Source organism: Myotis davidii, unplaced genomic scaffold (assembly GCF_000327345.1).
Source record: "Myotis davidii unplaced genomic scaffold, ASM32734v1 scaffold828, whole genome shotgun sequence".
In the NCBI taxonomy this organism is placed as follows: Eukaryota; Metazoa; Chordata; class Mammalia; order Chiroptera; family Vespertilionidae; genus Myotis; species Myotis davidii.
The window spans coordinates 248,573-273,154 of NW_006299391.1; the positions used below are offsets into that span (position 1 = coordinate 248,573).

General features: G+C 52.9%; 1 protein-coding gene across 1 annotated transcript in view; it reads right to left on the bottom strand.

The window, feature by feature from the left end:
* SLIT3 (slit guidance ligand 3) overlaps nt 1–24,582 on the bottom strand; it is a 532,520-nt gene that overhangs the window by 96,314 nt on the left and 411,624 nt on the right. The window contains exons 7-8 of the mRNA XM_006774961.2: nt 9,679–9,750; nt 2,970–3,133 (exon numbers count right to left, since the gene is read on the bottom strand). Of these exons, the coding sequence (XP_006775024.2) occupies nt 2,970–3,133; nt 9,679–9,750 (236 nt within the window). The remainder of the gene's footprint in view (nt 1–2,969; nt 3,134–9,678; nt 9,751–24,582) is intronic.

Here is a 24,582-nt window from a genome sequence, read left to right on the forward strand (position 1 = left end):
CTCTGGGCTGTTCTGTGAACTCAGACCCAGCCCCAGTCTGGCCAGGCCCACGGAGCAGGGGCCAGGGACTCCCCCGTCCTGCGCCCTAACCTTCCGCTTGAGCAAGAAAAGCTAACAGAGAAACCAAGCAGTCCAGTTGTAGATCACAGAAAAAACACGAATAGAAAATAAAATAAGATAGAGTCCCGCACTCCTGTGAAAAGTTCCCAGTTGATTCCCCAGAGGAAAAAGTAAATGCCTCCGATTGGAAGGGGACAGTTGACAGAGGAGATGGGTTTTGCCAAAGTGCACTGCTAGAGGATTTCTGGGTTAGCTGGAGTGAGAACGAGCCCGTGGCCAGGGCCGTGTGGAGAGGACTGGGCCCAGACAGTGCACTTAATTCTAAGGGGAACATCAGAGACTCGGGCAGGAGGCCCTCACAGGCCGAGACGAAAGCGCTCTCTTGTCTCTGTGGTCCTGTTTTTGACGGATTTTTTTATACCATCGAAGGGCCCGGGAGATTTTCTGTGCTGCCCTGACTGGTGCAGGTGATGGAGCAACATGCAGGGATGGCTGATTGGTGCCCCAAGTCTTTCTAGTCTCCTGAGCAGATAACCTCAACTTTTGAAGAGATATCCTTGCCCCCCCTTTATTGGTTGAAGTCTTCCTCCCACAAGTTATTGAGGGAAGAGCTTGAACGAGGACCTAAAACAACCATAATTGGGTCTGCACAAAACCACCTCATCTGGCTGCCCTGCTGGGCTCTGCCACGGGGTGGGGCCTGCACCCCTGGCAGTGTGCGTGGGGGGTGGTCAGTACATGAACACAGCCCTTCTCTGTGACCTTCCTGTGCACAGCCCATCATGCTCCATGCTGCTCCCTCTGAAATCCTTTCATCACAGCCTCCCAAACGACCTTGAACAATTATTAAAGAGGTAGCACGTTTTGGAGACGGTGGTCATCTGGCACCTCACTAATAGTGGTGCAGGTTCATCCATCATGGATGTTCAATGCACCAGCTCCCCCAGACCTTTAAGTCTGCTTTCGACCTTCCCAGAAAGAACCTGTACAGCGCTCTCTCTTCAACCCCTGAGATCCTGAGAAGCACCTACAGAATCCCTCATGGATTGGGGCCCCAGTATGGTGCTCCCCTAAACTCATACCATGGCGAGAGGATGGCGATCAATAGCATGTTCACGCCTGGAATCTGTGATTCCATGTCCTCAAAAGATGCCTAGCTTTGCACTAAGAAGCTGCAGGGACCATCACATGGGCCTTAATGCTATAATCAGGGGAGGTGACAAGGATGCTCCTATGTACCCATTACCCTGCCTGGGAGATCGAGTCGTTTCACGGGAGGGGGATTCGGGGTGCTGACAGGCCCAGGACCCACAAGGGTCAGCCTGCCCCCCTGGGCTCTGGATCCTAGCTGCTGCTGGGTAAGCAATGCCTTGCCATTCCTCAGACGGGGAGGTGCCTCCGTGATGAAGCACGTTCCCGATCTGCGCAGCGTTAAACTTGGCACCTCCTATCCTGGTGTGTTTTAACATTCTCTCTAATTAGTTTTCCTCATTAGCTCTTGGATGACTCCTGCACTCTGTAATTATTTCTTTCACTGGCACTTACGCTGATATTGTCTCCTCTGCCTAATAATTACTGTAATTACAGTCACTATATTTGAGTTTGGTGCTTGTGTGATAAACGGTTGTATTAAATGTGTTTGATGGGAAGTGATTTCTGAGTGGGCGTCTATAGGAAATTATTGAGGTGCTGCTCTGAGATACGTTCCAATGTTTTTGGATAATGAACTTGATGAAGTAGTGACATGACAGGAACAAGCAGCAGAGAGCGCGATGTGGCTGAATTCATGGAAAATCCTTACTAGATTGCAATCATGCCTACGGGCAGAAGTGCCGATCTGCACCCTGGCCACACCGGCCCACAGCACATGCGCCCCAACCCCTTCCACACTGAACAGGGTGGCAGTCCAGGAGGGCGAGAGTGCAGCCCCACAGTGCCACGTCTCCGCCCTTCTTCCTGCGCGTGGACTCCCCAAGACCAGCCTCCGGAGGCTGCTGGGCCCCAGCTCTGGGACTGGGCTCCCGGGTTCCAGGAACGCCTCTGGGAGAGTCATCTTTTTATTTTATTTTTTCTAGAGAAAATAGACGGATTAGCTCTACATTTTTTTTGCCCCTGGTAAAGGGAGAGTTGGTAGAACTAGAGGATGTCAATGAAAAGTAAAAAATGAACAAGCAAGCAAATTTAGGATGAGGCTGAAAACTACTCCATCCTCCTGTATCTCTCAGCTGCCTCCCATCCCCTGGAGACCAGCGCTGCCTCAGTTATCTGTGCACAGTCTGTTTCCTGGGCTACACAGCAATCTGCTCCTGTTACACTTCAAATGCCCAAGGTCAACTGCTTCTGTTTGCTCAGCACATTCGATGGACCCTCTGCACTGTACTAATTAAGCTCCACTTATTAACTCTCACCTAGTTCTGTGCATGATGCTCAGGGCTTTATATGCATTATCGCATCCAGTCCTCCCAGGCATCCCTTGAGTTACATACTATTATTATTTCCATTTTGCAGACACGCTAGGTAACCTGCCAAAGTCACATCCTAGTGAGAGGCAGAGCTAGGATTCCCAGCCACACAGGCTGACCCCGAAGCCTCCGTGGTCCTGCCTCCCAATTTCGATGAGCGACCGGATGCCAGGAACCTGTTTAGCAAATGCTGACGCGTCTAACAAGTGTGAGGTTTCTTAGCCCAGATGGACGGTCAGGCTTAACAGAAAGTGACGCATGAGCTCTTTGAGCCTTTCCTTCAACAAATGACAAAAACCTTCTTTCTTGGAGCCCCTCGAGGCACCCTAGGGATCTCTAAGTGGTGACAGAGTGCTGGGGAAACCTTGGGGGTTCCACACCAAGCTCTGGGCTGGGCGGGTGTCCAAGGCCAGGGTCAGGGAGAGCCTATGGGTGGGGCAGCCTCACCTGGGCACACGTACTCCTTCTTCTGCACGTCTGCCACGTTGAAGCCCCTCAGGTGCACGGGCGCCATGCAGAGTGTGAACTGGCCAACCGTCCGCCGCTGCCGCAGCCAATCCGAGAGCCAGGCCAAGTGGCAGTCGCAGTGCAGGTGGTTGGAGTGGAGGCGCCTGGGAGAGGAAGGGACAGAGGGAAGACACTGTCACGGGCTGAACGGAGGGGGCCAAACCTTTCTCCAGCGTGATACCCTCAGCAGCCCCGGGAAGCACGCCCCTCTGCGGGACTGAGTCACCACAGGAGTCTCAACCCTAATGTTGCTGAATCACAAACTACAGTCATTGCCGCATGCAGGCCCCGTCCCACGGCTGCCTCCTGGGTTCTGAGCAATTCACTGTTTCTTAATAGTCCTTCCACACTCTTCTCCCACCGAACCCCTCAAAGAAGCCTCAGCACAGGAGGGGAGCGTGGCATCATCACGGTGACAGTTCTGAGCGAGCCAAACTTCCACAGGGTGGCTCCTGTGCAGACGGCATTGCTGAAGCTATGATTATGAGTCATTGACGGCTTGAAACAGCGTCTCATCAATGCCACAGTCTATGGAGGCACTGGGCTGAGATCTGAGGTGCTTTTAGCCTTTCTTTCTCTCCCCAGGCGTTCCTTCAATGACCCCCTGCATGTAATCCCAGTGAGCCCCAAACCAATACCACTGGGTGCCCCATCAGGTTGAGCAGGGCCTGGAGAGAAGGTGTGCCCTCTCCACCCTCCTATTCCAATAGGGGGCTGTCCCCACCAGATGCCTGCAGTCTCCACAGCCTCTCCATGGTGCCCTGTGTCTGCCTCCCAGCCCAAGCCCCCCTGGCACACCTGCTACCCTGACTGGCTCAGGGACCCCTGAGAAGACCCCCCTAACCAGTTCCAGGACTCTGGCTTCTCCCTCTAGTAGCTGTGATTCCAGATCAGTTTCTCCTTGAGTGAATAAGAGACCAAAGAGCCGCCTGCAGGTCCCAATTCCAGGAGAATCCTGTCTGGTTAAATGTCCTGGATTTCCTTCCCACTAACTGGGGGCAAACTCAGGATGTGCAGGGGCTTCTAAACATCCGTCCCCAAGGTTTCTCTCTCAGGGGTTTCCAACCTGCTCGTTCCACCAGCCCAGGTCATTGGGAATGGTGGTAGGAGTTTAAGTCACATCACCTTGCCATACCCTTGGCTTTCCGATGCAAATGTCAAACACCAAGCCCTGGGCATGCTAATCAGCTGGCATTGTCGGGGACTTCCACTCAGTGTCCAGCCATGAGACTGAGGGCCAGCAGGAGCAGTGGCCAGGCCACATCTGCCTGAAGTGGAGAGAGCGGAAAGGTTCTTGACCACCCTCCACTTAGCGCAAGGTCAACATTGCTAACTGTTGGCCAATGGCAGCTCACTTGTGCCCCCCAGGGAAGCGAACCTCTGGCCGGTCAGGTCCAGTGGGAGTCTTGCAGGCTAGGGGGTCCACATCCCATCATACCAGATGAACTAAATGAATGTGATTCCCACATAGAATGTCATTTTTTTCTGCAGAAAATATTTTAAAAGATTTTTATTTTAAAACTAGAGGCCCAGTGCACAAAACTTTGTGCACTCGGGGGAGGGGAGGCGATGGTCCCTCAGCCTGGCCTGTGCCCTCTCACAGTCTGGGACCCCTCGGGGGATGACCACCTGCTGGCTTAGGCCCGAGGTGGGAAGCTTGGCTTCCTCCATCACTGGAGCAACCAAGCCTCCTGCTCGCTCCAGCTCCATGGCTGCTGGCCACCATCTTGGTTGGGTTAATTTGCATATAGTCGCTCTGATTGGCTGGTGGGCATGGCTTAAGGCATAGTGAAGGTATGGTCAATTTGCATGTTTGTCTTTTATTAGATTAGATGATTAATTTTGATGGTGCAATTTTCTTTTTGGACTCCAGAGCCAATAATTAAGGTCAAACACATTTAATAGGCTCCTAGGTCCAAGACACAGTGCCTATCATGGGCCCCAAGCAATTTTCCCTTTTGAGCTTAAAGCTCAGACACCCCCCTCCCACCGCCCACCAACCCCCATGCTGCTAAAGGCGCTCCAGAAAGAGATGCGACAGGTGGGAGGGGTTGGGGAGGCAAAGTCCTAAGTTGGGGAAGGACCTCAGTTTCAAGAGGGAATGCAAGACCACTGTCTATTCAACAAAGATGACCCCTTTGTGCCGGGACAGAGAGGGCCTGGCATGAGCTCGCAGGTCCCTCTTTCCTAAAGAGCATGAGGAGAGGGACTTCCTGGAAAAGGGCTGCATGAGTGACAGTGGTCTGTCTCCTGACCCATCAGCGAGCTGCCGGGAGAGAGCGGGGACTCCATGGCCACCCCCCTGCCCCCAAGGGTCTAGGCTGCCTGGGATGATGAAGTGGTGGTCTGCTGGGAGGCAGGTGGCACACACAGGCTGAGGGCCGGTCCTGGGTGCCAGGAGGGAGCCTTTGCGTGAGAGTTTGGCTTTCCTTAGGAAAGGCTGTGGAATGGAAGCAGAGGACACAGAGGTTCACGTTGAACCAACGAGAGTGGGCCCACGAGCCGGATCAATGAGAACGAATTCCTGTCGGTTCCAATCAGGGTAAGAGATCAATGCAAGAACAGAAATGAGGTTTAGGTGAGTCGGATCCTTGCTGAGCAGATTACTTTCTGAGATAATCAAAATGTCAGAGGTCCCCCTTTTGGAAGATTCAATTAGGTGGGTGCTGCCTGAATTCCCGACGGCCAGCCCCAGCCACCTCTCCCCTGAACCTTGCTCCCTGATCCTTAATCTGTCTTTGTAGGGGTCTCTCCTCTCCCAAGGGGGACCCTGGAGAAGAGGTGACCAAAAATGAAGCCACGTGAAGGCTCTTGTCAAAAGCCTGGGACGGTTGGTGGACTCAGTTTCCCCCCTGCTGCACTCTTACCCACCAGGAATGCTGGGAGAGCCCAGCTGGGCAGGCTTTTTCATGCCGCCCTTCATATCACGTTTGGGAGACCAGGTTGAGTAGTGTCACCCCCAATGTGAGCCTACGCTGCCAGGAGGAGTATTCCTCATCCTCTGGAGTGAGAAGGAAATGATTTTAATGACTTTCAATAATCTTGGTGGGTCGGGTCGGCAATGACATGGGGGCGACACAGAAGCTCCGGTCACCTGCCTTGGCCCATCTGGGACCTGTTCCTCTGCTGAACAGGATGCGCTCAAGCTCAGAGGTCACACTGCCTGGATGTAACACTGGCTCTGTGCTTTCTGACTGTGACTTGGGGGGGGGGAGGGCGATTTAACTCTGGGCCTCAGGGTTACCCTCTGTAAAATGAGGGTATTAACGATGCCCCCTTCCCAAGGTTGTTGTGAGGATTGAAATGATTCCTGGTGAGTGCTCAGCACAAGGCCTGGCACACTGTGATGTTGGAACAACTTATTATTGGGAGGAGATGAGCCTCAGACTCCTTCTCCCAACCTGGGGCCCTGCCCAAGGCATCAAGGTGGCTGGGTGCTTCCTGCACGTGGTTGCTCGGGCTTTGCTGATGGAAACAGCATACTCCAGGTCGGCAAAACCACCTTCACAGAAGATAAGGTGAATGGATACAAATGCCAATTTGTAATAGGTGCCTTTTAGCCACAGACGCTAAATTAAATTTCCAGCAAATCCTTTTAGAGGGAGTCAGTGTTCATTTTCTATAAAATGTGGCTTTCTGAATTCAATATAAAAGCTTTCCTTTAGAAATCCCATTTATGACTTCCTTCCTCTCTCCCCTCCCCCCTTCTCCGGCCCCAGCCCCCCACCCACCCCCTTAATCACAGGGAAGGGGATTAGTCAGCTCAAGTCTCCAGGGAGCTCTGCACAGAGCCATCTCTGAAATTAAACTAAAGAGAAAATGGCACAAGGCAGGGAGCAAAGGGAGCAGACGAGACTGATTGATTGATTTGAACTCATCAGATGAGTGTTCAGGACCACAGGGAAGGATGACAACAGAAACAAGGAGAATAAACTCTTCCATCCTCTTCCCAGACCCCATATCCCCAAACAAAGTGCCAGAGATCCAGACCTGGCCACTCCCTGCCCCCCGCCCCCCACTGTCCTATGGACCAAGCCCAACCTCCGCTACTGCTGCTCCTAAACTGAAGGTAACAAGAGGGGAAGCAGAAGTCACAGGGGAGCAGCCGCAGGAGCTGGCTGCTGATTTCTGCAGGGAAAAGCCATATTTCTCCTAGGCGACCCACTCGCCTGGGGACACAGGCCCAGCACCCTGAACCCACAGCCCCGGCCACACTCTTCTCCAGCCCATTGGTGATTTGATGGGGACTTTGAAAAGGTCTTTGAAGACCTAACGGTTTCTCCTTCAAACTCCATCAGTGCAGCGTCCCATTTTATTTTTATTTTTTTTTATTATTTTTTTTAATATATATTTTTTATTGATTTTTTACAGAGAGGAAGGGAGAGAGATAGAGAGTTAGAAACATCGATGAGAGAGAAACATCAACCAGCTGCCTCCTGCACATCTCCCACTGGGGATGTGCCCGCAACCCAGGTACATGCCCTTGACCGGAATCGAACCTGGGACCTTTCAGTCCGCAGGCCGACGCTCTATCCACTGAGCCAAACCGGTTTCGGCAGCGTCCCATTTTAAAAGCGGGGGAAAGGGATGGATTTTCTTGGCTGAATTATGTTATCATACGAGGGATCAAAGGAAGGGCTGGGGAACAATGATGGAATCTGGACTCGGATTCCTCTTCTTCATAACAACTAGTATTGGTTGAGTGCACACCATGACCAGACACACCTCAGTGCACTGCGTTCTCCCAACAGCTCATAGGCAAGCATTTCACTCGCTGTCTGTGAAGCACAGAGAGATGGAGAAACTGCACAGAGGAAGTGCCACCCCTTGCACTTACGCTCAGGTCTGCATGACTTCCAATCGGTGCCCTAGGACACTCCACATTGTTTCCTTACACATTGCTCCATTGGTCTCCGTTTAATTCCCACCTGAGATAAGGCCACATTCTCATCAAGGCAGGGGAGCCTCAACACTTATGAGCATTGAAAGCTCCTGGAGGGCTTGTGAAGAACAGATGGCGGGGCCCGCCCCAGGGAAATCTGATTCTATGGGGTTGGGGTGGGGCCTGGAGTTTGCTTTTTTAACAATTTCCAGGTGATGTTGGCCCTAGTAGTCTAGGGCAGCAGTCGCAAACCTTTCAGACCTCACGGACCGCCAGTGGTCCGTGGACCACCGGTTCGTGACTGCTACTCCAAAGGTTTCCTTAAACCAGCGGTTGCCAACCTTTCGGACCTCACAGACCACCAGAGGTCTGCAGACCACTGGTTGGCCACCGCTGGTCTAGGGACCCCACTTTGGGAACCACTGCTCTAAGGATTTTCAAACCTTTGTGGATTCCATGTTGCTTAGGGGCCATGGGTAAGCTAGGTGCTTAGTACTTGCAGTCCAGATCTCTGGCTAAGTAGTGATGATACTGATGACCATGATGATAATAATAATAAACCATTAATATCAGTTACTGTCCACTCCATGCCAGGCGCTGTACATTCACAGAGGAGGCAAGAGACGCCCCGGGGCTAACCATGTGTGGATCAGGTCATGGGGCAGAGGTAATGCACACGATGGAAGATGCTAGAGGGCATTTTCAGAGGAAGATATTGTGCTCGCCAAGAGCCCAAGGCAAAAAGCACCTGCTTAACTAATGGGAAAGGAGATCCTTCCACAGAACACCTCCTGTAGGCGGTGCTGTCCCTGGGCCCCCATGACCGGCTCCTGTAGGAGGGTGAGCCCGGGCTGTATGAGCCTTCAGCCTGATTTCCACGGTTATTCGGAGGTTGTCCATCCCCCTGGCTTCAGGAAGTCTGGCCCTGTGCCTTGGCCCTAAATGTATTTGGCTGAAAGCTCGTGGGGGCTGGCTCTCCCCTACAGCTGTGAGGCACGGACCACTGAGACCCACCAATAAGAAAAGCAGAGTATGAACCTCTTTGCAAGGCCAGCCGAGCTCAAGTGCAAAGAAATATACAAAAGGGGTTCTGGCTGAGTAGAGGGGGACCCTCTGGTAATAGGGACACTAAAGCTGCTCTCTGAATGAAGTGTTAGGGGAAGATTTGCCTCCTGAGTACACACCTTGGAAGGGATAAAGAACCAAGTTATTGTGTTCCAATGTCAGCTACCCTCTGGGGCAGGTGGGCAGGGCAGTGAGGATGGGGGGATGGGAACAGGGGAATGGGAACGAGGAGCAGCCAAGGCCCCCTCTCCTCCCCGGGCCCCAGAGGGAAAACTCTTGCGATCACTGGCAATGGGTAGAACCGCCAGGGGCATGACATTAGCTAAGGAGATGGTGAGTCATTGGGTCCCAGGTCTCTATGTTGTGACAAGGGAACACCAACCTACTTTCCCATCAAGATGGAAAACACAAAGGAGATTCCCACAGCCCAGGAAGGGTCCCAGGATGAAGAGCACGGGTCTGCCTGCTGTGGAGGGTGGGTCAGACCATAGATGACCCCCTGGTCCTCCCCTCCACCCCCGTGCCCTCGCTCACCAACACCCCCTCAGTCAACGGCAGAGGAGGCAGCATCTGGACAGAAAACCCCGCTGGCGGGTCCTAGCACGGGAGGTCTCACGGTAGGTCTTACCGGGCTGCGCTGTGGGCTGTGTGTCTGGGGAGCGGGGTGGGGCAGGGGGGAGGAGAGCGGGGAGCGTTACTCACAGGGTTCGGATCTTCGGCATGTGGTTGAAGCTGGTGACCAGGATGCGGCTGATGTTGTTGTTGTTGAGGGTGCTGCGGAGACGGAGGAAAAGGGACACGGTCAGCGGGGGCGGCCTGAGGGGCACTGCGACGCGTGAAGGCGGGAGGGAAGGGTGTGACTGCAAGAGGGACCAAGGATCCCTAGCCACGGGGCAGGGGGCAGGGCAGCCGGAGACAGGCGGACGGCTCTCCCTGTGATTAGGGAATCCATGACCCCTCTGCTGCCCACTCAGTGCTTACTGGCCCACCTGGAGCAATAGTATTGCTTCCTGAATCCCGACTAGGTGCTGGGTGCCCATGACAACAGCTCTCATTCCCACACCTACAATGCCAGCTGGTCTCTCTGTCCTCAGCTGGAGCAGGGGTGGGAACATCCAGCCCTCGGGCCGCAGAAGGCCCGAGGAATCATTTGGTCTGGCCCTGCTAAGGCAACTGCAGGCGGGACTCAGAATTCAATAAATCTAGGAGCTTTGTCCATAGCAACATACATTTATTAAGTGAATTATATTAAGGGAATGATGCTATAAATATCCAAATGGTCCTTGGCAGAAAAAAAGGTTCCCCACTCCTGTTTTACAGAGAAGGAAACAGATTTATATCGCTCAGTAACACACAGCCCTACAAGGGAGGCATTCCCCTAGTGTGAGAGACGAGGGCGCTGAGCTACAGAAAGGCAGGCCGACTTCCCAGGGACCCTGGCTGCTAAGCTCTGGAGATGGGACTTGAACCCAGTGCCATCTTGCTGCAGACCCCTTGCGTTGCCCCGTGCACCCACTGCCTCAAAGGATGCCACGTGGAGAGGTTATCCTGACTCCTCAAGCTCCTCTTATCCATCATAAGGGAGTCCGAGAGGCCAGGGGCTAGGTCTCCTCTTCCTGTGCGCGTCCATGCCGTGGCTAGCAACTCCGACAGCAGGACATTCGCACTGACTGGGTTCTTTGTAAGTGAAAGGAAAGGGAGAGATGTGAGCTTCACAGATGGGTCAGCATGAAATGAGGCTGCCAGAGAATGAAATCGGGCTGGAGGCACGTACGGCCGGTACTGGAGCCTGTCGTGGAGGCCCGGGGAAAGCACGGCCAAGGCACCGCCTGCAGAAAGTGTCCTCGGTCCGGCAGCCCAGGTGCGTTTAGCCTCGGGCTCTTGGCGAGCACACGATCTTCCTCTTAAAATGCCCCCCAGCATTCTCTCTCATGCTTTACTTCCGCCCCGTGCCCCGTTCCACACATGGCTCGAACTGTGTCTTATATACCCTAGTTGTGTGGTCTTGGGCAGATGATCAGTATCTCTTACCCACAGGTCTTCATCAGCAGACCTTAGTGGAGAGAATCTGGTCCTGCCTGGTCATTCCTCCCCCCACCCCCACCCCCTTGCCTCCCAGAAATAGAAACAGCTTCGTCCAGCACACAGCGGTCCCCATATCTGCCCCACCCAAGGGGCCCTGCACAGATCCCTTTCCCAGTCCCCGGTGACTGAGCTCACAGCAGGATCCCAGCGATCCATCTCCCTGGCTTCAGGCTGTTCCTCAATCCCCACCCCCAGCTCCCTTCATACTTGGCCTGTGTTTGGCCGATAAGGCCAGGGGGCAGTCTGTTTACACAAAGGCACAGAACCTCATACTTTTCCTCCCCTCCCTCCCATATTTATTATGTAGCTACCGTGTGTCTGGCATTATTTTAGGCGCATCACATGGTCAAAAGGAATGAACAGACCTGCTCGGTCCACTCTGCAACTCTAATAACGTGCCTTTTATGAAATCGAACCCACAGAGCTGCATGTTTTCCGTGGCTTATCTTTTCCGTGAGCGAGTGTGTGAGTCCATCCCATCTCCACCCACTCAGGAAGCCTTCAGAGCATCTCATCAGACAGGGCTGGAGACCCTGCCACTCCCATCTGACCGGCGCTCCGGCCTCCGCAGGGAGTTTCCTGGGGGTGGGAACTATGCCCCCCAACCCCTCTCCACCCGGTTAGAAACACCTTTAATGGCACCTTCGTTTCCCCTTCTATCCATCCCAGAGGTCCAGCGCCACTGCCAGCTACAGTCTGAGCATCCTCCATACTCTCAGAGGCAAAAGCAAGACGCCTCGGCAGAGAAGCAGCTTCCTTCCGGCCCGGCCCAGCTGCTCAGTGCTGCTGAGTTCACAGCCAGCCCTAACTTAGCTGAACAGACGTGCAGTTATACGCAGGGCTTCGACTAACTGCGTCCGGCAGCGGTCCGGCAGCGATGACTTATTAATGTCTTACTACACTGATATTTAAATGCAAGCCGTAATGAGGGCTATAAAACATTTACGATGATAGCAATTATTCCAGGACCAAGATGACTAAACACAGTGTTCAGACTTCCATGATTTGCTGTAGGGGGCTGGCCAGCCCCGGGTGGCGGAGGGTCGGCCACCTCTTAGATGCGGATCTCCAGGGCAGTTGGAGTTTCTGTTTCTCTAATAAACACAGATTTATTTGATTTCCAGCCTTGGTGGCCGTGGCCTGTGCAGGGAGCTCTGTGCTCCGTTTGGCTCGGGTGCCCCTGCCTAAGCAGCTGGCATGTGAAGGAGGCGTCGTGGTCCAGCACAGCGGAGTGGAGCGGTGAGCATGGCCTCGAATGCCCAGGCCTGGGTTAGGCTCTGGCTCTGCCACCTGTAGCCTGTGCAGCCCCGTTCCCTTAACCCTATTAGATCTCCTCCTTTATGACGTGGAGATAATCACAACAGCACTGGCTGCATACAGCCTGAGTGGTGATTAAAGGATATGATACTAATAACTGTCCGTATGGGCTGAGGGCTTATTGCATGCCAGGCCGGCGCTGGGCTACGGGCTCTAGCTGCGCCATCTCACTTAACCTCTCCCCCACCCTATGAGGCAGGCACTCTGTCATCATCTCCGTTTCCTGGATGAAGCAAGCAGTGGTACCAGGACATGAGTCCAGACAAGCCTGACGCCCCTATGTGTTGTCTACTGCTGCTGGAACAGGTTACCAATAATTTAGTGGCTTAAAACAACACAGATTTAGTCCTTATAGTCTGGAGGTCAGACGTCTCAAATGCGTCCAAGGGACTGCGTTTTTTTCCAGAAGCATCAGGAAGAGAAATTTTGCAGTCTGTACAGGCCACCCACATTCCCCGGTGCGGGGCCCCTTCCTCGAGCCATTCAGCCTCTGACTTGTGTCGCCCCATCTACTGTTCACTGTGACCTCCTGCTTCTCTCTAAGGAAGACCCTTGTGATGCAGGGCAGTTGGAGCCTCACCGGGTAATCCAGGCCCACCTCCCCCTCAGGATGCTCCATCCCATCTGCCAAGTCCCTTGCATCACAAGTCCCTTGGATCAGACAGGGACATCTCTGGGGGAGCATTATCGGCCAACCCCTACGCCCCTAAGATCGGCACGGAAAGCATGCTGGGTAGCACACTGCCAGGCACAGAGGTAATGTTATAACAATAGTGTGTTTAGTCCTTTACAGTTTACAACGCACTTTCACCTTCATTGCGTTTGACGCCAGCAGCACTTTGAAGTCGCAACTATGGCTCCCACTTTACAGATGAGCAGATTGAGGCCACGAGGCAAGGGACTGACGCAAGGCAGCACGTGAACTGCCGCAGGATTCGGCCCTCTCTTTACACCCCAGTTCCTCCCCACCTGCCCATGCCTCCTGCTTGCAGGGCGGGCTTTTTTCTCCAGCAGGGCTGTTCTCTCTCCACCAGGGACCCAAAGCTGGAGAGAACTGCACAAGCCTTGCACCGCCTCTCCTTCTATCAACCGCCTTAACAATTAACTGGCAGAAAAACAAAGGGGTCTGACAGTGACCCGCCCCCACTGGATGGCTGGTTCGGGCTGAGCCGTCCTGGCCTCATCGGCGTCACCCTATTTACCTCCACGTCCTGGATGAGTTTTGCCAGTTCCAGCGTCTGGTTTCTCCCTCCCTGCTCTGCTCCCGGGGAGCTACTCTGACAAGCTATGCTGTAACCCAAGTCATAGGCTTTCCCCCAGGTAAATGCTTTCGATTCAGCATTTTTCAAGTTCAGAGTCAAATTAATTGTATGAAAGTTCAGGACTGTACTGGCCTCCCTTTTTGCACCATCAGAAGCTACTGAATGGGCAGTTCAGTATGAGCCAGAGATAAGGCGCTTCCCCCAACAGGATTTCAAAGACAGGCCACCTGCTGCCCACTGTCTCCCGTAGAGCCCCTCCCCACGATAAACCCTCTTTACACTGAGACTGAGGTGGACCCGAGACTGTCTTGTTTCTCTCCTGTCTGGTCAGACGTGGAACATACATGCGTCATGGAGAGGGATCCTTTTCCTTAATAAAGTAACCCTTCTGGACAATGCTACTGCTACCAAAGGCTCCTGCTCATGGCTCTGAGCGCTAGAAAGAGGGTGTTCCGCCTTCTTTCCAGGGCCTGAGGGATGAGCGAACTTACTATCGCTTCTCCGGTGCACATATTAAACCTTAACGCCTGAAGAAGTGTGTGGTTCCCTGTGCCCCTCAGTGAAAGGCTGGGTCCTGTGGCAGGACAAGGCCCCCAGGAGTGGTGGGTGGTGAGGGAGTGGTGCACATCCTGGCCTGTCCAGGGCTTGGCCAGCTCCAGCCCCCGGGCCAAATCTCGTCGTCCACGGCCTGTTTCCGTAAATAAAGTTTCACCCTCTTGCTTACGTACCATCTGAGGCTGCTTCCGTGTCACATGGCTGAGTGGTTGCTACAGAGACCATATGGCCTGGAAGCCTAAACGAGTTGCTAAGTGGCTCTATTCGGACAGCGTTCCTTGACCTCTGGCCGCTTGCTCTGGGCAGAGTTCCTCCCGCCCCTGCCGGCACTGCAATGGGCTGGGCCAGTCACCTGGGTAGAAGGTCTCCCTGCGCCCAGACCTGTGAGGCTGATGGAATCAGAGCGTGGCAGGCTCCGCTCAGAGTCAGGCTGGGGCACCCACCTTGGGCTGGTGCAGAATGAACATGGTCCGTGGGTCCCAAAGTGTGGTGCCGGGCCTCCCAGACCCACCGGATCAGAAGCTCGGGGATCTCGGGGTGGGTGCCTTCTGTGTTTTAAGGGACCCTGCAGAGGAGTCCCAGGCAAGCTCGAATTGGAAACCACTGACGGAGGGAAGAGCGAAGAACAGCCTTGAGCTGAGTGAGGAGGCAGCGACAGGAGGCCCCCTGGCTGCCTCTGGGACCGAGGCCTCTGTGGGGAGGACAGTGTTTTCTGCTTAGAAAGAGGCCCGAGCTCTGAAACAGTGCTCAGCCCTCCGTGCAGGCGTCTGTCGCCCTTGAGAGCCCAGCATGGTGTCTGCCCCAGCTCCCCTCTGCTCTCCCCTGAGTGGTGAGGTGTGGCCCTCCCCTGACCCCTCTGGAGACCTACTTCAGATCTGGAGGCCCTGCGTCCAGCTGCAGCCACGCCACCCCGGCAACCTTAATAGGCTGACATTTCCCTCTGTCTCCTCCCATTAGGCCTTCGCTTGATCACTGTGCCTCTCTGGCTCCGGGCGTAATCTGCGTGTCGTGTGTCCATAACACTATGTAATTGCTCTAACGCAGCGGCATTATCTGTGAGCATGCACCGCCTAATTGCAAAGCCAGGCATCCACAGTGAGTGCCTCGGCCATCTCCCCAGCTGCTAACCTCCCTGGGGGCGCTCTGGGAACCCCTCTTCTTGCCTCTGCTCCGGTGAGGATCCAGATGCCTTGGCCCATCATCCCTACCTCAAGGCTGGTAGACAAATACGGTGGTTCCCTCCTTAACGCTGCCCAGGAAGGAGGCTCCCGGTGAGTCATCGGCAGCTATGGCAACAGGATGTCGTGGTTTGTCCTCACACCTGTAGGCGCCCAGCGGCCAGTCCTCTAAGCCCAGACCTACGTGCTTCTGAGAGTGCCGGTACTGAAGGCATGGGGCCGAGCACTTTCCCACGTTGTCTCATCTAATTCTCTAACTGTCCTGAGACACCACTGCCATTTCATTTTGGACCCTAGAGAGACCAGCACACTCTACCCGATCACACAGCTAGAGAGAGCGGAGCCAATATTCAAAGCAGGACATGAATGACCATTACACAAACCACCTCTTACAGGACTGTCATCGGACAGATGTCGCTGTCCGATTCCCACGTCTCCCACGGAGGAGGCGAGTCACACAGGTGAGCGGTGGACTCGGCCTTCATTGACTTCGAGGTGGCAGGGACCAGGGACCCGGTGCTCACCTCTCTGCTGAGGCTGCTCCGAGCAGCAGCAATGCTGACCCTCCTCTCGTCGGGGAACAGAGCGCGCTCAGCACAGAGAGCGAGGGCCGAGTGGAGGCGGCGCGGGGAGAGAGGGCGACTGGGCTGGAAGCCTTCTATGGTCAAGGATTGGCTAATGAGTCCAAGTGTTGCCCAAAGCTGCCCTTGCTGTTGGCGTGGCTGATGGAATTGTCAGGAATACCAAGAAGCCCCGAGAGTCCAGATCCTTAAGCAAAGCTCATCTCCTGTCTGCCTGGAGCAGGCAACGAGTCCCTGCGGCTGATGGGGAGGAGGGATGAGAGACGGAGGGAGGGAGGAGAAGAGGGGCGGAGGCCACCTGCCTGGCATCACCTGCTCTTCTGGCCCATCCTGGGTGCTGCCTGTTCCTCACTGTCGTCATCTCCCCGCGGACCGTTTAAATTAAAGCTCATAACCATTGTGTGGGCATATAATGAAAGCAACTGATGCTGCACTGATTAGCCCATTACTCTCCACTGTTAGAAAACAGTGATCTCACAAGGGGCCTCACTCACTGACGTATAGCAGTCGGCCTCCCATTTGACACCTCAAATTAGCAGCCAAAGCAATAACAGCTGGGGTTTTTGTCTCAATATTTGTACCCGACTCCAAAGCGATTTGGCACCGGGGTGAGCGTTATTTTTAAACACAGCGCTCTCACCGCCAAGTAACATTTTAAATGGTCTCCAGGTGTCATGTAAAACCTACAGAAAGGAATAAAAACAGTCCACTGCCAATCTGGGCCCTTGATGCCATGGATGCTTAGCAGAAGGGCCTGTCTTTGGTTCTCCCTTCAATGCATACTCACATTGTGACAGACAGAAACTCCGCCCAGCATAGCCTCGCTGTGAGAGAACAACAGGGAAAAGATGCCTCCAAACTAACTGTAAACCATGTGAGTTTAAGAAGGGAGAGATGCCTTTTCAGATTCCGCCGTTGCTCAGAGAGATGCTGGTCATCTAAGTCTACATGATGCTCTGTGCTTGTGGCCCCTGGATGCTGAGGAGCTCTTACTCAGGTGACGCCTGGAGGTGGCTCAGAAAGACTCAACTGCCTGCAGAGGGCCAGCGCAACTGCAAAGTGTACCTTACCCGACAACACCAATGAGATGGCCTAGTCTCCTCATTCTATTTCATCTTCTATAAACTGAGGGCCTGGACAGGCAGTCTCATCTGCTACCATTATTTAGAAACCAGGCAGCTACCGGGGTGCCCGGAAACAGACAATTTCCACTTCCGCTGCACTGGGTGTCTAGCCCCGTGAGAGGAAGAAGGGGAAAGTGTTTACTCAGCTGCGTGCACGCTAAGAGGGACGGAGCGGAGCGCACACCTGTTCTGCCCGTGGGTTGGCACATAGGACGACGCCATGAATATACACAGAGTGGATGAGTGAGTTTCAAAATGTGAAGGGTCCTGCTTTTGGCATCTTTTGATAAAACACATTTCCACTCTGAACAGCCTCCTGGGCTGACCCGGGAGTCACGAACTCAGGTGCCTATGGGAGCGAGGTGTGACAGTTACGAACTCAGTTGCCTACTGGAGTCAGGCTTGACTTCTGAGGCTGTAAGTGGGCTGTGTGGGGCTGCGGCCACCACCACTCCACTACACGACTGTCACTTCTCGTGTCCAAGGATCGCTGCTATGCTGGGACGTGGGTCCGAGGCTGCCAGCCGTTCCCTTTTGTTTAAAGGGAGGCTTTATGTGAAGTCTCTGCTTTTTTTGTACTGGTGAACCGTAAGGAACAGAAGTCCACATGGGACATACCTGGGGCTGGATCTGGCTTGCAGATGCCCGTTTTCGGTCTCTAAACCAGACAGATTAATTTAATGATTTGAGTCAGATACATACATTTGACACACACATATATATTGCATGATATATATGTATCAAATATGAGTTTAGCATATATGTATATAATGGAAGAACATTAATGGCATTACGGTGACGGCGTTAAAGCCTCTGTCCCACATGCATCTCCTGACGGGCAGTCTCTAGCTGAGAGACCTTCTATTCCAATGAACTCCCTTTAACTGGTTGAAACTTATTCAATGCTTTCTTCCCCCACACATCATTACTTGAGGACAAGTTCCTGAAGAAGTTTCTGTTTATAGGGCAAAACTATGTTCCTCCCGGCAGGTGTAACCCTGCCTGTTTTCTGCCTGCTACCCATCGGTTCCATGGCTAAACATACCGGTCCATTCTCGTGTAGAGTTCGGAACTGAGCCACTTCAGACCTGTTAGCAGAAACACTGCACAAGATGCCTGAGGCTCAGTTCCTGGGCTGGATGCCGGGTGGTCCTGCTTTTACCCCCTGATAGTTGTAAGGGGGCGGGGGCTCTCTCAGGGAGCTGGCTGCAACTTACACCTGGGCCAGTGGGGCTCAAAGACGGGCAGGGGCACCCAGTGTTTCCTCATTGGGCTCTGGTCACCACCAGGTGCCAGGACCAGTGATGGGGAAACCCACCTCTTTCCAGATTGCTCTCCACTAGACAGAAATCTATTGGGGTCCTGGGACAATTAGCCCCTAATTAGTGGCAGCCTGATGGGAAGGCCCTCATGCGGAGGGATGGTGGGAAGGCAGGACACACAGGCCAGCTTCATCCACTTTTGTTTCCTTTCTGCTAACACAGGAGGGAGGGAGGTGGCCATCTAGAGCACTGGATAAAGAGCCCGCAGACCCGTCTCCTGGCCTAATTCTTCTGTGAAACTTCCCTGTGGTTGTGGGCAAGTCACTTAACCTTTCTGAGTGACTTTCTTTCCCTTAAAATGAGGCGGTGGGGCCGGCTGACCCCTGGGTCTTTCTAGCCTACAGTTCCCCTCTCCCGTTCCAACTGGGCTGGCGCTGGCTCTGAGATGCCACATCTGGAGCAGGAGCAGCCTTCCCGACAGCAGTGGAAGGGACGTGGACACCCAGGTCTGTATAAAGACAGCACATCTGGCCAAATGCAAAGCCACCCACAACCCCCCTCCCCCCAGCCCGGCCCCCGCCCCAGTTGAACAAAGTTACAGGGTCGGCTCTTTTTCTTCCTTTGTGCAGACACCTGGCTCTGCTGCTGTGGGGTTACGGGCCTGCTCCCCTAACCGGCTGCCTCATCTCCAGCTCACGTACGGAGAAGTGACGGGTCCAGACATGGGGGCGACTCTCCTACCTGCTGACTGTGGAGCCACTTCCAGGGCCAAGAGAAGCAAGTAACAGGGACCAAGAAACATTCACGCCGAGAGGGTTTACTCTGGTGGAGGCAGCTTTATAATCATACTCCTGGCTTTCCATGAAAGTGCGTCTTTTGGGGGAATAAGATCCAGATGTTTAAATTAAGATAAAGGGCAGAGCGTAGTGTGAGGGTGGGGGGGAGTGGCAGATATTCCAAAGTATTTAGTTTCAGAAAATACACTGTTTAAACATGGTGCTTCTTAACGAATGGGACGTGACCGTGGAGAGTGGAAGCAGGGATGGCGAAAGTGGGCCTGGTGGGAGCCGTGGCGATCTGAGGGGCACGCCCTGCCCAGATGGGGTGCCCGCCACGCAGCTGTAAACCCTGCTGTGCAACAAGTGGCCATGAGCCAAAGGTGGCGATTTAAAATTAAACAAATTAAAATGCAGTAAGATGAAAACTTCCGTCTCTCATTTGCTCTAGCCACATTCCAGGTGCTCGAGAGGCCATGGGCCTCGCTGCACCGTGGACACGCAGGTGCCAGCCACCGTCCAGCCCACGACAGAGCGCTGCTTCGGACCATCCTGGCCACCTGCTGGCCCAACCACTTCCGGAACTCACGCAGAGTTGAACGCAGAGACTTTCACATATAATCACCAGAGTTTTAAAGATTGGCAACTAATTACTATTATTTTTTTAAAAAAAAACACTGGAAAGACCAAAACAAAACAAAACAAAACAACAAATCAAATCCCACATCTGCAGGGTTCATTCAACCTAAGGGTGGATAGTTGGGGTCCTCTCATTAGTTATTTGTGGAAGGAGAACGGGGTGTCTAGAGTGTCTGCAACGATCCCAGATATAACCCGGGAGAAGAGCAATCCTACTCCCTCCATCCCTCCTCCTCACCACCCCTGCTCCTGAGTGTCCTCGCAGAGGGGACACGGCAGCTCTGGGAAGGGTCGGAACGGTGCTCGGATTCTCCCAGCTCTGCCTCTTCAGGGCCTCCCTGGGCAGGAGGCCATCCAGCAGGAGGAGGGCCATTTCCTGCCCGAGTTCCTAGGATCTTGGCTTTCCAGACCCAGTTCTGCAGAGTCAGGGACTCCTGGCCACAGGAAGCCGAGCCATCCAAGAGGTCACGGTTTGATTCCCGATGGACGTGTCAGCAGCAACAACAGGCAGGTTTGGCTCTTCATAGGGCTCATGGCCTCCGGTCTGGAGACCCACGAGAGCCAGGAGATGAGGGTGGATCAAGGTGTCAGGTACTCCCTGAACCTGTTCGCACACTGGCACCAGAGCTGGCAGCAGAGGACAGAGAAAGGGCACAGGCTGACCATCAGCCGGGAGCATGTTTCCCACTAGGTGCAGCAGCTCCGTTTTGGGGTGAACTCATCCTCATATGCATTTGGCAGCTCTGCGGCATTTCCCCACTGGCCACCTTACCTCTCACTGTGAGAAACCCCCCTGGAATCTTTTTACAAAGATGCAGAGCTGTTCCCCCATTTCATTTGAGGCGGGACACAGCAAACCACAAGGCTGCTCCCCAACCTAGTTTGCCAAGCCAGGATGTCAGCCCAGAAACCTGGAGGCTGGAGTCCGTGGCCCCAGGGCCGTCCGTTGCCCGATTCCACCTAAATGCCATTCATGGGAAGTTGGTAACGGGAGTCCTACCGATTCAAGAGCCTCTGTTGGTGAAGAACAGTCCAGTGACCTTTGCCACAGCCTCTTAACCCACGAATTCACAGGACACATCCATTTTGAGACTAAACTAGCCTTCAGTTAACAGGAAAAGGAAATCAAATGGAAACCACTAGGTGCTCCCGTATCCTAGTTACCTGAACTGTTCAAGTGCTACTTATTTAAATGGGAAAAATTATCTTACATTTTTCTTAAGCAGATGTTCTCAAAACCAAGCTAGTCATTTTAAGAACATGACTATGATCGCCCAGTGGCTCAGTGGTTGAGCGTCAACCTGTGAACCAGGAGGTCACGGTTTGATTCCCGGTCGGGGCACATGCCTGGGTTGTGGGCTCAATCACCACTAGGGGGCATGCAGGAGGCAGCTGATAGATGATTTTCCCTTTCCCTTCCTCTCTGAAATCAATAATATCCATCTATCTAATCTATCTATCTATCTATCTATCTATCTATCCATCTATCTATCTATCTAAAACATGTGACTATGATCGAACTTCGAGCCTGGGTGACTGAAGGAGGGGTGTGGTGTAGCACAAGCAAACCTTTATAGGACACCCAGTTCCTTTCCTAGTATTCTGGGGGCTCAATGGAAGTGATCAGTGCTTTCCACAATGTTCCATTTTAATCCTGATTACCTGAACAAATCACAATTTGCAGCATAGCACCAAAAAAAAAAATCATGTTCTGGAGATATTTTAAGACTTTCATTAAGCCACGACAGTTTTATATTCGAAGATATGTCATGACTAAACACTCTGATTCCAGAGTCTGTTAAAAAAATAAAATAGTTGCATCTCCCAGAGAAACCGAGGTGAAACATTCTGTAAATAAATGAAAACGAGTCTTGTCTGTTCAAAAACATCAATTTTCACCAAGGCTGTAATTTGCTCATTTTTAATAAGAAAAAAAATCACCATTTAACTGGAAGAATAAAAAACCAGAGGTAACATGAGAAATCTTCTGTTCCAGGAAAATACTACATTGTTCAATATTTGAGATGATTCTGGGGCAACTTTAACTTAGCTCTGTTCAGGGCCAACATGTAGCAGAAAATCTAGAGACGGGGCAAAGTGGGCATGCATTTGGTTAATTAATTTCTATTCAATGTGGTCCCGTGTCCTTTGACTTCCTGCTCTGTGCCAGGCTTGTGCCAGGTACAGAAATAAGGTGGCAGAACAGGGCAGGGCTGCTTTTCAACTGCACTTGTTATGAGAGGCCTGATTGGGTGTCTGTGACTTGCCAGACACACACCTGTGGTGTCTCCTTTAATCGGCATCCCAAGCCTGGTACACAGCTTCTGTATTACAATACGGAAATGAACCCCTCGCACCACCCAGCCTGGTGAAGCTGGAGAGCGGCCCATCCGAGGGGAGGACTCTGACGCCCCCATGCTCCGCTGTGGCCTCGCACCTCCACGTCTGGGTGGTTCTGTGGACTTGGATGTGATGCCGATTAAGTGGAGGTCACAGGGTTAGTTCTGAGTGCCCTGTGGGTCAGAATCATTTTTTCAAAAAGAAAAACGATTGGTCCTGAATTATTCTGAGCATTCACTACACTTGTTTCTCTGGGGTGCATTTTGGAATAAATTTTTCAATTTTCACTTTTTCATAGAAGAGTGGTTAGGAGCCGGGGCTCAAGGACCGGGTAGAGGGGGACTGGATGGAAAAGCAGCCCCCGTGCAGCCAGGGTCGCTCCGGGCAAGTCCTCCAGCTTCCCCAGCCTCAGCTTCCTCCTGGGGAAAGTGAGGTGAACAAGAGCCACACCGTGAGGTTGTGGCGAGGATGTACGTAAAACGCTCCATTCTAATACCATAGTGCCTAGGAGACAGCACATGCAAAATATGCAGGCGAGAGCCGTAGCTGTGATACTTACAATGCCGACACTAATAATTATCTAGTATTGCTGTACTGCAGCAGTCCCCTCTTAGCCACAGTTTTGCTTTCTGTGGTTTGTTACCTGTGGTCGACCATGGATGTTAGACCATGGTCGACCAAAAATGTTAAACGGAAAATCCATAAACAAACAATACAATAAACAATTCATAAGTTTTAAACTGCGTGCCGCTGTGAGTGGCGTGATGAAATCTCGCGCCCTCCCGCTCTGTCCCACCCAGGATGGAATCGCCCTGTGTCCCGCGTACCTATGCCGCACACCCTACCTGACATCAGTCACTTAGCAGCCGTCTCGGTTATCAGACCGACTGTCCTTGGATCGCGTGCTTGTGTTCAAGTCACCCTTATTTTACTTAGTAATGGCCCCAACGCGCAAGAGTAGGGATGCTGGCAATTCAGAAATGCAGGAGAGAAGCCGTAAAGTGCTTCCTGTAACTGGAAAGGTGAAGGATCTTGACATAATGAGAGAATTTAAAAAAAATCATGTCCTGAGATTGCTAAAACCTACGGTAAAAACTTCTATCTGTGAAACTGAAGAAGGAAAATGAAATTCGAGCTGGTTCTGTTGTCACACCTCAAACTACCAATTTTACAGCCACAGTGAGTGGTAAGTGCTTAGTTAAGGTGGAGAAGGCATTAAACCCTCAGGAGGAAGACGAGCAGAAACCGTGTTCTGATCGATGGCGACGTGGTGAGTTCTGTTGTCACACCTCAAACTGCCAATGTTACAGCTAAGTGCTTAGTTAAGGTGGAGAAGGCATTAAACCCTCAGGAGGAAGACGAGCAGAAACCGTGTTCTGATCGATGGCGACGTGGTGCCTCAGAAACACTGAGCCTACAGGAGGACGTCAGCACGGGGTCCCCCGACATGACTGCCCACATTCACATAACGGCTATTACTGCTCAGTTATAATTGTTCTGTTTCACGATTAGTTAGTTAATCTCTAACTGTGCCTCATTCATAACTTATACTGGGAACAGGTGCCCCGTGGGTGGGGGGACTACTGCATGGGATATGCTATCCTACTACTGTTCATCCAGCGTCTAGTTCCACATCCACAGGAAGCTCAGCCAAAGCAGAGAACAGCCGGCCACCTGCCTCAAGCTCCGGGCTTTCTGAACTGGACTGACAATGTCTATGAGTGTCCCTACGGCCAGTGCCCAGCACCCCTGAGCCAGGACAGTACCCCACACTAGGAGAGTGAGCACACCCCGACCTGGGCATCAGGACTGTTGCCAATTTCTTCCCACTGACTCCTTCTTATACCAGCAAAGAACGCTCTTCTCCATTCTTCTGTGTTTACCAGTGGGGCCCAGGGCCGGGCCATGTCGTGCCTGTCCGAATGTGGATGAATTAGAACTTCCCTAAAAGTCTGATTGATTCCACCGCTGCCTTAACTCTTGAATCTCTGAATGTGGGCTGAGAGAGGGCTCAGTGCACAGGCTGACACAAAAGTCTGTGGAGCAAGAAACTGGGTGGTGGGTGTTCATCTACTTCTCAGTATTTGCACAACCCCAATCAGAACTTATTTACAATCAAAGGGTCTAGGTGGCTAGTTCAACTCTCGAGAACTTCCTGGAAGATGGGGCATGAAGGCCTTGCTTGCTTCTGTGGGGTCCTTGCTCAGTCTGGGAGTCCTGGACTCCACACCCTTTAGCTGCGTGTCCTTGCACACTCGGCAGTTCTGGTGACCTTTGGCCCAGCGAGTCTGACCCATCGGAACGCCTGCCCGCCCTCTGAGAGCTCTCCTGTCCTGGCGCCTGGCGCTAGACTAGCTTGTGGGGTGTCCGCACTTCCATAGATTACAGCAGGATCTGCCTGAGCTGGCAGCAACCCAAAGGAGTGGAGGCCAGTGGGAAAGGGGCAGCCACACCCCATGGGAGGCGGGCTTGTGCACCCAGCCACCC